This window comes from Mastigoproctus giganteus, chromosome 11 (genome assembly GCF_048544385.1).
Source record: "Mastigoproctus giganteus isolate SK-2022 chromosome 11, ASM4854438v1, whole genome shotgun sequence".
Taxonomy (NCBI): Eukaryota; Metazoa; Arthropoda; class Arachnida; order Uropygi; family Thelyphonidae; genus Mastigoproctus; species Mastigoproctus giganteus.
Genome location: NC_143585.1, coordinates 45641643 through 45656610, shown reverse-complemented (window position 1 = coordinate 45656610; position 14968 = coordinate 45641643). Strand labels below are relative to the sequence as shown.

At 35.1% G+C, this 14968-nt stretch overlaps 1 protein-coding gene across 1 annotated transcript in view; it reads left to right on the top strand.

The window, feature by feature from the left end:
* Nucleotides 1-14968, top strand: part of RhoGEF2 (Rho guanine nucleotide exchange factor 2) — a 764869-nt gene that overhangs the window by 111076 nt on the left and 638825 nt on the right. The window contains exon 5 of the mRNA XM_090384978.1: nt 14655-14712. Within this exon, the coding sequence (XP_090241104.1) occupies nt 14655-14712 (58 nt within the window). The remainder of the gene's footprint in view (nt 1-14654; nt 14713-14968) is intronic.

Genomic DNA, 14968 nt, shown 5'->3' with positions numbered 1-14968 from the left:
CCTGTTTGATAAGACTTTCATAATTTCATTGCATCTTTATCATTATATATACACTTGCAGTATGTTATAACTCTACAGTAAAGAAACTTACTTTACTGATTTACAGAAAGGAAAGCCACCTTTTATTTCCTTTTGTTTATTAGCCTACTAATTTCATCAGCTGCTTCATTGGTGGGTGTCACTTTTCCAGTCTCTTCATAGAAACTTGGAAGGAAGAAGTAATCCTTACTGGTCTTAAAGGAGAAAATGAATTTGACAAACCAGGTTTCACCTGGATCTACAGACCAAACTACCAGTCCTACAGGAATTTGTTTACAAGAAACAAACATAACTCTGCACATAAGCATTTCAGTCAAACACTACAATATGTAGGCAAGATTATAGAGAAGTCACTATTTTGGTTGACTCCAGTATTCCCTCCAGGCATGCTGTTTGAAGCAGCACACGTCATGAGTGGAATTGCCTTTACAATAGTTTCACTCTATCTTCCGCCCAACCATACATATGTATGAAAGACTCTGAAGATTTAGTTAACCTCTCTATTCTGTTTTATGGGAGGGCTTCACTGGGCATCATCTATTATGGGGGTCTTCATCTAGACAAAAGAGGACATATGATTGAAAAACTTTTGGCCAGCAGGAACTAACACTCTTAAACACAGGTACTCATACCCATGTATATTTGCATACAGGAACTACTTCTGCAGTTGATCTCACCATCTATTTTGCTGGCTCTTTTTTCCATTCTTGACTTGTCTGTTTCAAATGGTCCCTATAACAGTGATCATTACCCAGTTGTTTGTCACCTATTAACAAATGATGTACTGCAAATTATGGAGAAAAAAGGAAATTTCTCAAAGCAACCTGGGAAAAATACCACTGTGCTGCTTTTTTAGATGAGCATGCTGTTAATACTCATCTAATAATATTGGAATCATATATTAGAATTCTAATATTAATAGTGCTACTACTTATTTAATTACATACAAGATTTAATTGCTTATTTAATTTCAGAATCAAGGATGCAGTAAGGCAAGAATGGAAAAAAATAGAGCTTAGAATAAATTCAGAAAGTTCCCCCACCACTACCAATATCATAAAATATAGGAAAACCAGAGCAAATGCCTGTTACATATGGCAGAGAAATCAGAAAGCATTCTGGATATTTTTTGCCAGCAAAATTAATAGAAATGTGGACACTAGAAATCATCTGGAATAAGATATGGCAAATTTCAGGTATATTTTGTCTTATATCATAATAGTCCCTATTCTGCTAATGAGCTGGAAAGGTTGACATATAACTTAGCCAGAAAATATTGCAAACCTATTAGTAGAAACCTTTGCAGAATTGTTGGCAACATCATCATATAGATCAATATTTTAAATACAGCAGACTCTTGATTAACTGGGATCGGATTAACCGAGAAGCGGATTAACCGGGACACTTCAAGACTCCAAATTAAAATAAAAAAAAAAAAATCAACCAGAGATCAAAAAATTCAAGTAATAACTAGAACAGATATTTTGCAAGTCATAAATAAGTGACAAGAAGAGGATTATAAGTCGTAACTGGAAGATTAGTGTACCTATTATCTTGCAATCCCCGCTGTCTTCACACTCACTGCTCAAAAAAAAGAGGAAAAAAAAAAACCAAATGTTTAGTTTGTTTTAGTGCTTTGCATCGATTGTCGTGTTCCATTGCAGCGCGCGCCTCCGTAGCCAGGTGGGAAGGAGCAGCAGTGCGTAGCACACGCTTCTTGTTTAGACCGGGGTTCGAGCCCGTCACCACCAAATACGGAGGATGCGGACAGGTCAGGGAATGACCACCGCATATTCCTGGAGCAATATGGCCTTAGTTGCTAATGCTCCTAAAAACCAAATAACAACAACAACAACAACAACAACAACCATTGTAGCGCAAAAGGACAAATATTGTTTCGTTATTTATGTCAGGGATGTCAAATTTTTTTTTTTTGTTTAGAAATCGCAAAAATGAATGGTAAACGCAAAAGAGTTGCGTTTTCAGTTTAAAAAAAAACTTGAAATTATTCAAAAGTTTGAAAACGGTGCATCTCTTAAATCTCTAATGAACCATTATAATGTTGGTGACCAAACCATATGCAACATCGTAAAAAATAAAGGGAAGCTATTAGATTTAAAATTGACATCGTAAAAAAATATAGGAAAACTATTAGACGTAAAATCGACATCGCAAAAAATAAAGGGACATATCGTATTGTACACGTGAGTAGTGCGTTGTAAGTTTATTCGTTTTTTTTTATCTATCGCCATATTTTTTACGTAGGTTGCTGAACATTTTTCAATACAGTAAGTCCCCGACTTACGCAACTACGGTTTTACGTAAATTTTTTTTCACTCTTTTTTTTTTTTTTTTTTTTTTTTTTTTTGGATTGTAAAATTTAAAACAGACAAAAATAATAAATAAATAAAATGAGCAATCAATAAAGACAATCACGGCACGCACAAATTGCACAAATGAGATACGGCGTAACAGGCAAAAAAATAGGAAAGAAGAGAAGAGAAGATTCTTACGATTTATTTACAGTTTCTTTTTTATATATGATGAAGATTTCAGTGAAGGGGACACATTTCACCATAATAACGTAAAAACCCACGCAATTCCAGCTGTCAGTATTATCACAAATGCAATAAGATTGTGTTTACTACCTGTTTATAATTAGATGCACGAACGGAAAATCCCAGGCCATACTGGAATACCAGGAAATGAAATTGCAGATGATGCTGCCAAAAATCCATCCAGCTCAGCCACAACGAATTCCATAGTACCAGTCACAGATTATAAAATGAATATACAAAGAATATGTAAAGATCAATGGACTCTTCAGTGGCAAACGCAATTCCATAATAAACTACTCCAAATAAAACCCTTACCAAAATTATGGGCTTCTAGCTCCATAGCAAACAGACAAGAAGAAGTAATTCTAGCCAGAGCCAGAATTGGCCATACTCATTTAACCCATCTGTTTCTTTTGTCAGGAAATGATCCTCCACAGTTTAGTCATTGTCACACACCACTCACAGTCAAACACATACTTCTGGACTGTACTCTATATAATAATGCTCGACTAATGTCTTTCAATTTTCTGTCAAAGTTAAAGGAACCTTTGTCACTTAGCCGTATCATAGGCGAAAATTCAAATCTCACAGAATTCTTCTCCTTCCTAAAACAAATAGGATTGTATAACCGTTTTTAACTGCTTCTAAATCAACAAACACAGGCAGTATACACCACTTCCATAAGTGCAATATGGCCTAAGTAGCCATTGCACTTTAAACCCCAACTACAACAACAACAACGACGAACGGAAAAGCCCAGTAACTCGGAAGGTGCAAATTGTTTTTATAGTTTTTTGTTGACCTCGAGAAATATGCTTTAGTAAAATGTGAGTTTGCGTGAGGTGATAATGTTTCCCCCTTAACCCTGTGAAGTTCTTTTCAGAAAATTTCATTTTGACCGTTATCATGGTGCCGACTAAGACAATAAGGTACAGTGCTACTAGTAAATCTATCAACAAAAGGAAAGCGATCGATTTGAATCAGAAAATTAAATTAATAAGAATGTGTGAAAATGGCCAAATATTAACAAGTGTCATGCGGAATTCAGATTTGTCAATAATAATATAGCAGCAATATTTTATTAGTCATTCCCGAGTTACATAAAACTCAACGAAGTAAGAAGTCCTGGAATGTATTTCTTACGTATGTTGGGGACTTTTGTATTTTTGGATTAACTGGGAAATCGATTATCCGGAATTTGTTTTTTACCATCTATCCTGGAAAATCGAGTCTACTGTATAGAGTTCAAATTTAAAAATACAAAATTGATTCCCACAACTTGCGAGATACCATACAATGAGCTCTTTACTATAAGTGCGGCGCCTCCGTAGCCAGGTGGGAAGGAGCAGCAGTGCGTAGCATACGCTTCTTGATTAGACTGGGGTTCAAGCCCGTCACCACCAAATATGGAGGATGCGGAAAGGTCAGGGAATGACCACTGCATATCCCGGAGCAATATGGCCTTAGTTGCTAATGCTCCTAAAAACCAAATAACAAACAACATAACTTTACTATAAGTGAATCTTGGATAAACCCTTAGGTAAATCAAACCTAATTGTAGCAGTTCCAGATGGAATCTGTTACCACATGATTAGATTCTGTCATAAAACAGTAAGAGGACTTTCCTCACTGAAAAGTTCTTATGCTCACTCTTGCTGCTTTATAACAGAATCTACCTTGAGGACATATCCAGACTCTTGGAACCACTCATTTATGCTAGCTTTTTTCAAATCCAGGGAAGGACCACTCAAATACATGTAACTATTTCCCTATTACTCTTACTAATTGTTTTGGTAAAATATTAGAAAAAATGCTGAATGAGTGGTAAATGTGGTTTCTTGATTTGCATAATCTTTTTAGTCCGAGGCAATATGGTTTTCGGAAAAACAATCAACACTAGACATCATAAAGGCTGAGGCAAATACTGTCAGACCTCTTTAGCAAACTTTCATATAGCAAATTTTTCTATGTAGTGAATTTTTTTGATTGACTCTTGGTCATTACATTGAAAATTGTTTCTGTATAATGAAGAAAATTTCCATATAATGAACTGATTTTGAGAGACCTGGGTACGCATTGTTTGCAACTCTGGCCTTTAGGCAATAGAGCTGATGCTGTGGAAAGCATGAATTAAGAGCTAAAAGGATTAAGAATTGATCCCTTTAGCTTTTAAGAGCTAAAGGGATTAATTCCACGAATTAAGAGCTAAGTTGGTCTACAATTTAGTGGTGCCTGTAAAACCTTGCAGGAGGAAACTGGCCAACCATGGCATAGGATAGAAAAAGGATAGAAGGTTTTGGGAGAGGCCTTGCCTAGCAGTGGGTCAGCAATGGCTAAAAAGAAGTAAAACCTATATAACCTGTACACTACTGTACTGAGAAGTTGCGCTGGTTAAATGCTGTGTGTCCACAGCCATTGGCAAAGATTAAGGCATATTCCCAACATGGACATTGGCACTGGTCAACCTGTTTGCTACTGTAAGCATCCTATTACAAAATTAGGAGTGGGTGATTTTCCTTTATCCCAGAAATTCATCAGCCATTTCAAAGAAATGAGTAATTCACACTTTCACTAAATTTTACCTGTCTCTGTTTACATGGTAGGTACATGGTCCGTAAATCAGTTTTGTTTTAGCTGCTGTGCAAGTAACCTTAAAACGTCTAAGAGGAAATCCTTGAGTGCAGTGGAAAAAGTGGAAGTGATTAATAGTATAGATTGGGGCATTAAAAAAAAAGCAATTGCTTTAAAATTTGTTATTCCTGCTAGTAGTGTGTTAGCCATTAAAATACTGTTTCGATTTTCACACTGTTTGAGGAAACGGGACTCAGTCGGAAGGCTGCAAAATTATGTCTGTATGAAGATGTAGATGAAGCCGTTTTAAGCAGGCAAAGTTGATTTGATATCAAAACATGCCGATATCACGGTCATTAATAAAAGAAAAGGATTATGGAGTACTCATCTTTTCTATTGATCGCTTAAGAATGACCACCCACATACATTATTAGCATTAGCCGATATGATGCAAGAAAGCAAACTTATGGACAACTACGAGCCCAAAAGACATTCAATGTCACTGAAACAGGTTTATTTTTTAAATGCTGACCAAGACAACTGACTTTTAAAGATGATAAATATTTAGGTGGTAAAATTAGTAAGGAGAGAATATTCTTGTTTGGTGCAAAAATAATGGTAAATGACAAGCTGAAGCTTTTGGTAATAAGCAAAAGTAAACAACCCCGATGTTTCAAAGGAGTAAAGTCATTAGAGTTGGACTACAACTACAACAAAAAAATCTTGGATGACAAGTGAAATTTTTGAGCAGTGGATTTTAAATTTCGATAGAAAGATGATGAAAGGAAACAGAAAAATTGCATTGATTGTTGACAACTGCCCTACCCATCTTCACTTGGTAATTTCGAAACTTACGAGTGTGAAACTTGTTTTCTTCCTTCTGAATAAGTCGTCTTAACTGCAGCCAATGGGCCAAGGATTTGAAAATGCATTACTGAAGGTGCATACTGAAAAAAATTATGCTGAGAATATAAACCAACCAACCTATAGATTTGCAGATGTGCATATTGGGGAAAAAGTGTGGAGTCAAGATGTGATGGAAACAATGATTAAGAATTGTTTCACAAAAGCAGGTTTTTGCTAAAACGCCAATTAACAGTGCTGAGAGGGATGAACTACTACAAGGCATTGAGCAATTTTGGGAAGAACTCTAAGTGAGAGGTTTGATCAGTGGAGAAATTGTTCTTGACGAATTTTTAGGTTGATAATGAGGTTACAGTAGCTGAATATCTGAGTGACTCCAACATTTTGGAGCATATTCAAAGAACTAGTGAAAATATCGGTGATGAGTTGGATGAAAATGAGGGCAATATTAAACCTTCCAAAAAAAATGTTGACAGCATTTGAAACTTTGCGTCGAGGCCTTCAATGGAAGAAAATATAACAAAATATATTTGAGTGTTTAAACAAACGCAAACATTTTTCTGAATGGTGTACAGTAGAATCCAGTGCAACAAAAAATAACCAAATATTTCATGACATAATTCTTAAACGTGCATTAATATATTGTGCGCATATGTAAGTAGTCATTTTTTAATATGTATGTATTAATAAATTAATTGTTTTAAAATGTTAGAAAATTTATTCATTCCCACTTATTTCTGATTTATTTCTCATCTTTTACTATATTTCTGAATTTACAGTATTTTTCATTGTTGAAAAGGTCATTTCTTTATAACGAAATTTCTGTTTAACAAAGTTTTTCAAGAGAGTGATAGATTTCGTTATATAGAGGTCTGACTGTATATGCAGTGCTTTTCTCCAAGGTGAACATGTTATGATATGTCTTGACATTAATAAAGCTTTTGATATTATCTGGAGATATGGTATCCTGCATAAATTACACAAACTAGGAATGCAAGTTCATCTATCAAAGTTTAACTTTGTGCAAAAGAACTTTTCAAGTTGTTACCATCATGTTTTGTCTGAAATATCCAATCAAGAACAGGGAGTTCTACAAGGCTCAGTCCTTAGCACAACTCTATTCACAATCAAAATTAATTCTATTGCAGAAATTATTCCAGAAACAGTTGAAACATATCTGTATGCGAATGACCTCGCCATTTCATGTCACCCACAGAATATGCACCCTCCAAGATGCTATAAGTAAAATAGTCATGAACCATCTCTAATGGATATCAAATCTTGATACAAAAGAGGGTGGCAATACACTTCTGTGGAAAACAAAAGATGCTTCCTGATCCAGAACTAAGAATAAGCAGTCAACAAATCCCACTCAAACATAGTACAGTCGATTCCGGTTATTTGGGACACATCGGGACTAGTTCATTTTGGCCCAATTAAGCAGCTGCCCCAATTATCCGAAGTTTCATGTAAATAGTTAAAAATATAATGTACCCCCCCTTTTACAGTTAGTTCGCTGTACAATCAAATCATGTTACGACAAACTCACCATAGTAAAGTACCATTCACTATACGATGTGTAGTAAGCGCCTGTCGCTGTGATCATGTTTTGAATTGAATTTTAATTCTATTAAACAGCGATTCTAATTAGTGAAAATAGGAGGAATATTATCACAGGCTATAAAAGTAAAGATATATTAAGCACAAATTTACCCTTTAATTTACCAATTAAAAAATTAAATGATATGTGAAATTCGGAAGAATATACGTGATAATCGGAATAATTAATACGTACTGTAATATGTACATACTAACTAAACTAGTTGACATTTCTGTTCACTGACATTTGTGGGCAGGGGTTAAAATTTAAAACAGTAAAAAGATAAGCAATCAATAACAAAGAACACGGCACACACAAATTGCAAGTAACACAATACGCCCAAGTGAGAACGGATAACGAGTTACAAAGCTTTAAAAATAGGAATCAAGAGAAGATCTGAAAATTAATTTTTTTATGTGATTGAAGATTCCATGGAAGTGTAAACACATTTTACCATAATAACCCATAGAATTCCAGCTGTCGGTATTATTGCAAATTCAATAAGATTGAGTTTACTATCCGTTTGTGATAGATTGCACTAACAGAAAAGCCCAATAAACAGGTGACTGCTAATTGCTTTTATTGTTTTATGGTTGTGACCTCCAGAAATTCGACCGAACTACGTGGTACGGTCGGAGACAATCGTAGAGTAATCTCCAGTGCTGCGGTCTCCTGCCCCGATTAAACGGCATTTGGTCCCAATTAAGCGAAGTAAACCCTGGCTATTTTCTCTATTGGGTTCTGTTTTTTAAGATTTGTCCCAAATAAACGGCTGCCCCGATTAACCGGTGGCCCAAATAACCGGAATCCACTGTATCAGGCTTTTCAGATTAATCACAGATAACAAACTAAATTGAGGTGTGTAAAGCCTTGAATGGTTTGAGCATGCTCAATGCTGATGGGATTCTTCCTCTTGCTCAGAATAATCGCCTGAGAGGGCATAAATTCAAATTGAGGAAAGACAGTTGTAGAATAGATGTACAGAAGTTTGCCTTTAGCCAGCGGGTGATTGATTGCTGGAACAAACTTCCATCTGTCATTATAGAAGTTGATAGCTTAAATAGATTCAAGGCAGAACTAGACAAACATTTGGAGTGAGTGGATGGGTGAAATGAGAAGTGTGTGTGGTTTTTTTTTTTTTTTGCTGATGCTATATAAACTTGCTTTCTTGCATCATGTACCTTTGCTAATGCTAAATTTCTAAGAACATGTAAAATGTCTAAATAAATTAAACATTCTCCGAGCAAAACCTCATGCCATGGGGAGCCGATCATTATTCACTTCTAAACATTTATCGTGCAGTGATAAGATCTAGATTAAATTATGGTTCTCCTATTTACTCCTCGACTAGGAAACGTATCTTAAATTGGTTAAACCCTATTCATAATAGTTCTTTGCATTGTTTCAGGAGCATTTCTTATCCACAGTTTATACATAGAGATCTGTGAACTCCCACTCAGTCTTTGTAGACAAGTTCTGCTGAACTATGCTGCAAAAATTCAAACACTTCCTGGACATACAACATTGCAATATTGGTATACAATGAAACCTTATATAATAACAAACCTAGCATATATGCAAACCAGCAGGTATCTAGCTAAAATTATTAATTCCACAATGGAACTGAGGTGTGGATAAAATCTTCTAAGACATTACATCCCTTCTGCTGTGGGGAATCAATTCAATTCACTGTGATATGGATTTTGCACAATGAAAAATAAAATGGCATCTCAAACCAAAATATTTAAATGCCTACATTCTGTTTATGTAATGCAATTCTCTGACTATTCTAATTTCTACACAGATGGCTCCAAAACAAATGCACACATGTAGGTGCAGCAGTCATTTTGCCAAACAGCAATTGCTAAGGCTCTATATAATGCTAAAATATTTGGCATATATGAGTATCTTGCACTAGATCACATTGATAAAACTTCTCATGCAAAAGTATAATTTTTACAGATTCAATAAGTGCTATTTATGCCGTACAGCTGGAAAATCATTCTATCCATCCATATCTAAGAAGAATTCTTTCCTCTTTATCTCACCCCAGGGCAAAAAAAACAGGGTTGAAATCCTGGACATTCCGGAATACTGGGCAATGAATATTCCAATCAAGCTGCAGAACATTTGTCAAATGTAATCTCTCTCTCTCTCTCTCTCTCTCTCTCTCTCACATAAAGTTCTAAAAAATTACTTTATCCCTGTCATTAGAAAAATCTCTGAAAAAATATGACCCAAACTTGGAAATCTCAAACAAGCAACAAATTATACCAGATCAAACAACAGCCAAAATGATGGAAATCAGGTTTTCAATCAAATAACACAAAGTGGTTATCCTTGCATAGCTTCATATTGGATATGAAGCTGCATGATATACACACATTTAACATGTGCTTCCCTCTTAATTAAAGTTGATCCTCCACAGTGTCATTCCCGTCTCACACTAATGCATCTAATCATAGAATGCTCATGTTAGGCTTTCCATGGCGCACTATAACCTTGCTGTTTTTGCACCACAAAAATCAAAATCAAATCAAACTCATGTTAGAAATGGCCTACTAATCAACTTTGAAATCGCATGCATAAGAATCATTAGCTCAATATACTCTGGGAGATCAATCAGACATAAACCCTTTGCCTTCCTTAAGCTAATAAATCTTAACAGCTGCATCAATGCAGTAATGTTAGTAACAATATAACAAGTAATAGCAAAACTTGAGCAGGTGCACTATAGCTGAAGCAGCTTTTGTGCCATAAAACCACAAACAAAAATAACCACTGTCCATCCATTTTCATGTAAAAACTTGACTTCTTAAAGGATTTTCATGAAATTTTATATTTAGTTCTAGAAATATTTGTTGAACAGTCCCAAATTTCATGGGCAAATAAATATCCAGCAATTATTATTTCTTTTTTTTTTTTTCCTCTACACAGTTTAAGGGAAAAAAAATATATATATATTAAATGTAGTTAATGCAGTTCTATTTGCTTTAGACAGTCTGTGCTTGCTATGTGTCTATTGTTCTATTGATAACAGAGATGAAATTATGAAAGAGATGAAATAAATGATGAAGTTTTATAAACTGAAATGCACTAGAGTAATTCTGCATTCATAACAGTTAGATCTGTGTTAGCTTACAAACAGTAATTTTGAATGAACACACAGTCTGGCATTTATAATTAATTCTCAACAGCAGATGGCAACTTTGTTTCATTTAAAAAGTGAAGTAGCAAATTCCAGTAAAAATTCATAATTCAAGTATGAAAACTAAGAAAAATAAATACACTTTTCAATATTTAATGACCTTCTTTGGCCTTCATAACCATCTGTATTTGTTTTGGCATGTAATCAATCTGTTTTTTTGAAAATTTCCTTTATTTTTGGATTATAGAACCACACTTTTATCACAGCACAAATCATAGCTTTTGTTATATAGTCCATTTTTTTGAGCCTGTCCTTACTGATAGCCGATAGATTTTCAATGGGATTGAGGTTAGGGGAGTTTCCGTGCCATTCCAAACACTTTTTGCATTTTTACAGCAGGGATAAAATGGCCCTGCTCTAAAATGGCGTCCCCAGTTGCATTTAGCTTATTCAATGTTAATAATACTTTAAATGCAGTACTATTTGCTTTCAGTGTTAAAAATTGGCATGTATTTGGCACTATTCAACATCCTATCCATAGGTACAAGGGATCTAGTATCTTGATACAAAACCCCCAAAACATTTTTTAATAGGGTGTTTAGAAAGTTTATCTGCTAAGATTATGCTTATCAGATGCACCTCTTCTATCTGACCTCCTATGTCTAAGTCTCATTCCCTGATTCCCTGCACCTCAAAATGGCTTTCATCAGAAATAGGAATATGTAAAGAACGTGAAACAAGAACTGTAAAGAAGCAAATGAAGATATTATAAATTAATATTATGAATTATTAAGTTAAGTTGATGAAAGACAATTGAGAACATTTCTTCAACTTTTTTTTTACTGTTGCCTCAGTTCAATCTTTTTTCTTTATAGTTTGAGTCAAAAGTTTCTTTTTGATTAGCTTACAAGCTCTGTGGGCAGTCTCTAAAAGTCTGTGATGGACTGTTGAGCTATGTATTTTCACACTAGTTCCAGCCAAATCCTTTTGTAAGTCATAACTAGTCTGAGGATCTATTTTGCTTTTTCTGATTATGTCGGCATTTTGGTGTTGTTTTCCTTTTCTGTCCACAGCCTTTTCTATGATGTGAAATTGAACCTATCTCATGTTTCAGCTTATTTTGTTAACAGATCCCAAAGTAACTTTACACTTTTCTGCCTATCTCCCTCTCAGTAAGGAAAGTATGTTTATATAAAGTTTTAAAGTTAAAGTTGCTTAGACTATTTTCTAGGGATCAAATCGATTTCTGCAGTGAAAGATCTGTGAACATTAAAACTATACCACTTCTCAGGTTTTCTATTTAAAAGCACAGCTCTCTGTATAAATCATTCAGTTCTGCCTTAAAATACATAACGATGTTAACCAATCCTGTAAAGAAGCAAATGAAGATATTATAAATTAATTAATATTATGAATTAAGTTAACAAGTTAATGAAAGACAATTGACAAAGATTTCCATTTTATTCTTATTAATTTTCCTGAACTGTAATGTTCCTTGCAAAAATGACTTTATGAATAAGAATTTTTGATTCCCTCCCCTTCAATATTAATTTAAATTTGTAGAAATAAAAGCTCAACTTAAGTGACAAGATGTGATCTTTTGAAAGTATTATTTTTTATTGTAAAATTTTGCTGCTACGGTACACCGATGATCCAAAATGTGAAAAGCGAGTCATTATGCAAATCGAAGCAACTGCAGGTGAACTACAGCGTGTGCACAGGTCAGGAGACAGTATAAAAAACACCAGATACTGAGCTGCGTTAATCAGTGTTATTCTTGTTCTTTAGATGGGAAAGGCAGTGGACTTAAGCAAGTTTGACAAAGGCCAAATTGTAATGACCAGACGACTGGGTCATAGCATATCTGAAACGGCATGGCTGGTGGAGTGCTCACCGTCAGCCTTGGTTAGTACCTACCGAAAGTGGTCCGAGGAAGGAAAATCTGCAAGGCGTTGGCGACCATGGCTTATCGATGCTTGAGGTGAGCAAAGGGTCTTCCGGATGGTACATGGCAACAGAAGGGCGACTGTGGTGCAACTTGTCAGTAATTGGAATGCTGGTGATGGGAGTAATGTGTCACAACACACAGTACATTGACCCTGCTGAAAATGGGGTTGCGTAGTCTCAGGCCTCTCAGAGTGCCCATGCTAACCACAGTTCAGCGGCAACAGCACCTACAATGGGCACGCGAGCATCGGAACTGGACCTTAAGTGATTGGAAGAAGGTTGTCTGGTCCGATAAATCAAACTTCCAGTTGCACCATGGCCAGGTGTGTGTGTGCGTCATTTACCTTGGGAAGTGATGGAACCTGGATGGAACAAGCCAGTGGCGGCAGTGTCATGCTTTGGGCGATGTTCTGCTGAGATACCCTGAGGGTCCAATCATCCACATGCCGGGCACTCTTGACATTTACCACCTACCTAAATGTCATTGCTGACCAGGTACACCCTTTCATGGCAACGGCCTTTCCCTCTGGCGGTGCCATCTTTCAGCAGGATAATGTGCCATGCCACACCTCCCGGATTGTTCGAGACATCAGTCCCATCGAGCATCTGTGGTTTGTGTTGGAACCACTACTCCGATCTGCGGCGTCTCAACCACTGACCTTACAGGAGTTAAAGGATCTGCTGGTTATGTGTTGGTACCAGATACCACAAGACACCATTCAGAAATCTTGTAGCGTCCATGCCTCGCCGGGTACGAGCTGTTTTGGCTGCATGTGGAGGACCAACATCATATTAGATAGGTGGTCATAATGTTTTGGCTCATCGGTGTATTTTCTTTATTTATTTATTTTTTGTTATTCTAGTATAGAAAATTCTTTTCCTGGTGTTTGTCATGAAGTATTCAGAAAATAAATTAATTTAAAAGGTAATTAATAAATATGATATGAGCTTGCAAATTCAGTAAATCTTGTGATTAGACCACTATCACATTAGAGAATAAAGCTAATCAACAACTGTATTGCTTTTTCTCTAATTGCGTATCATTATACTATACTGCACTTGGTTTTTACTGTGCATCACTTATGTAGAGAATTCTCATAATGTATAATGTCAGTATTAAATCAGCACTCAAATTGGAAAATATTAACAAATGGAATGCCAACATTTGGCAACAAAAACAATGTTAAATATATTTTTTAATAAAAGTTTATGGTGTCTCCGTAGTAGCCAGGTGGGGAGGAGCATAAGTGCGAAGCACACACTTCTTGATTAGGGAATGACCACCGCATATCCCCGGAACAATATGGCCTTCGTTGCTAATGTTCCTAAAAGCCAAATAACAACAATAACAATAAAAGTTTATCTGATATATGTGGACATTATGACATTTCTTGTTGGTTCTGCTATTCGGATAATTATAAAGGTGCTTAATACTTATGATTGGTAATGGGCATATTAACTTTTTTTTTTTTTTTTTTGTATAGGTGCTGTATTCTGATCCAGTTTTAGCACTATATTAAGTAAAGGTATTAATGATACAATGTAAAAAAAAATGTGAAAATTAAATATTTCATGTGCATCTTTCAATTATATCATTATACTTATGGGTTGGCATGTATGCTCAAATTATGAACTCTTGGGAGGACTAGTATTTATTTAGTGTTTAATTTTGACTTATTTTTATGTTTTACCTGATGATCCTTATACAATGTGTACATCTTAGCAAGTGATATCTTTATTATTTCCTTATTTTATTTCTTTTCCATAAACTTCATTTTAACAGCAGAAAATATGGAAGTAAGCTACTAATAAAGAAGCTTAGCTGAATAATTTAACTGATGGTTACACATAATCAAAAATGTATAAAATTCAGTGTATTTATAACTGATTTCTCATTTATGCAGTCACATTTTCCCATTTTTTATAGGTAAATGGGACTTTAGTAACACAGTCAAATCATCAAGAAGTAGTTAAACTAATTAAATGTAAGTATTAAATTTAACTAAATAGTAGAACCTCATAAATCTGAATTTTTTGAATACTTTTCCAGGGTAGTTTGACCATGCAGGGGCAGAAGAAAAATAGGCTGGCTGGACTTGAAAAAAAAAAAAATTGCACTATACATGCCAAATTTTTGCATTTATGTACCATTAATAATTTCCACATACATTTCTTTCTGTTTTACATATATTTTAGAATGTCATACCATTGATATTATGTTTTGCAATGTATAAAATAATT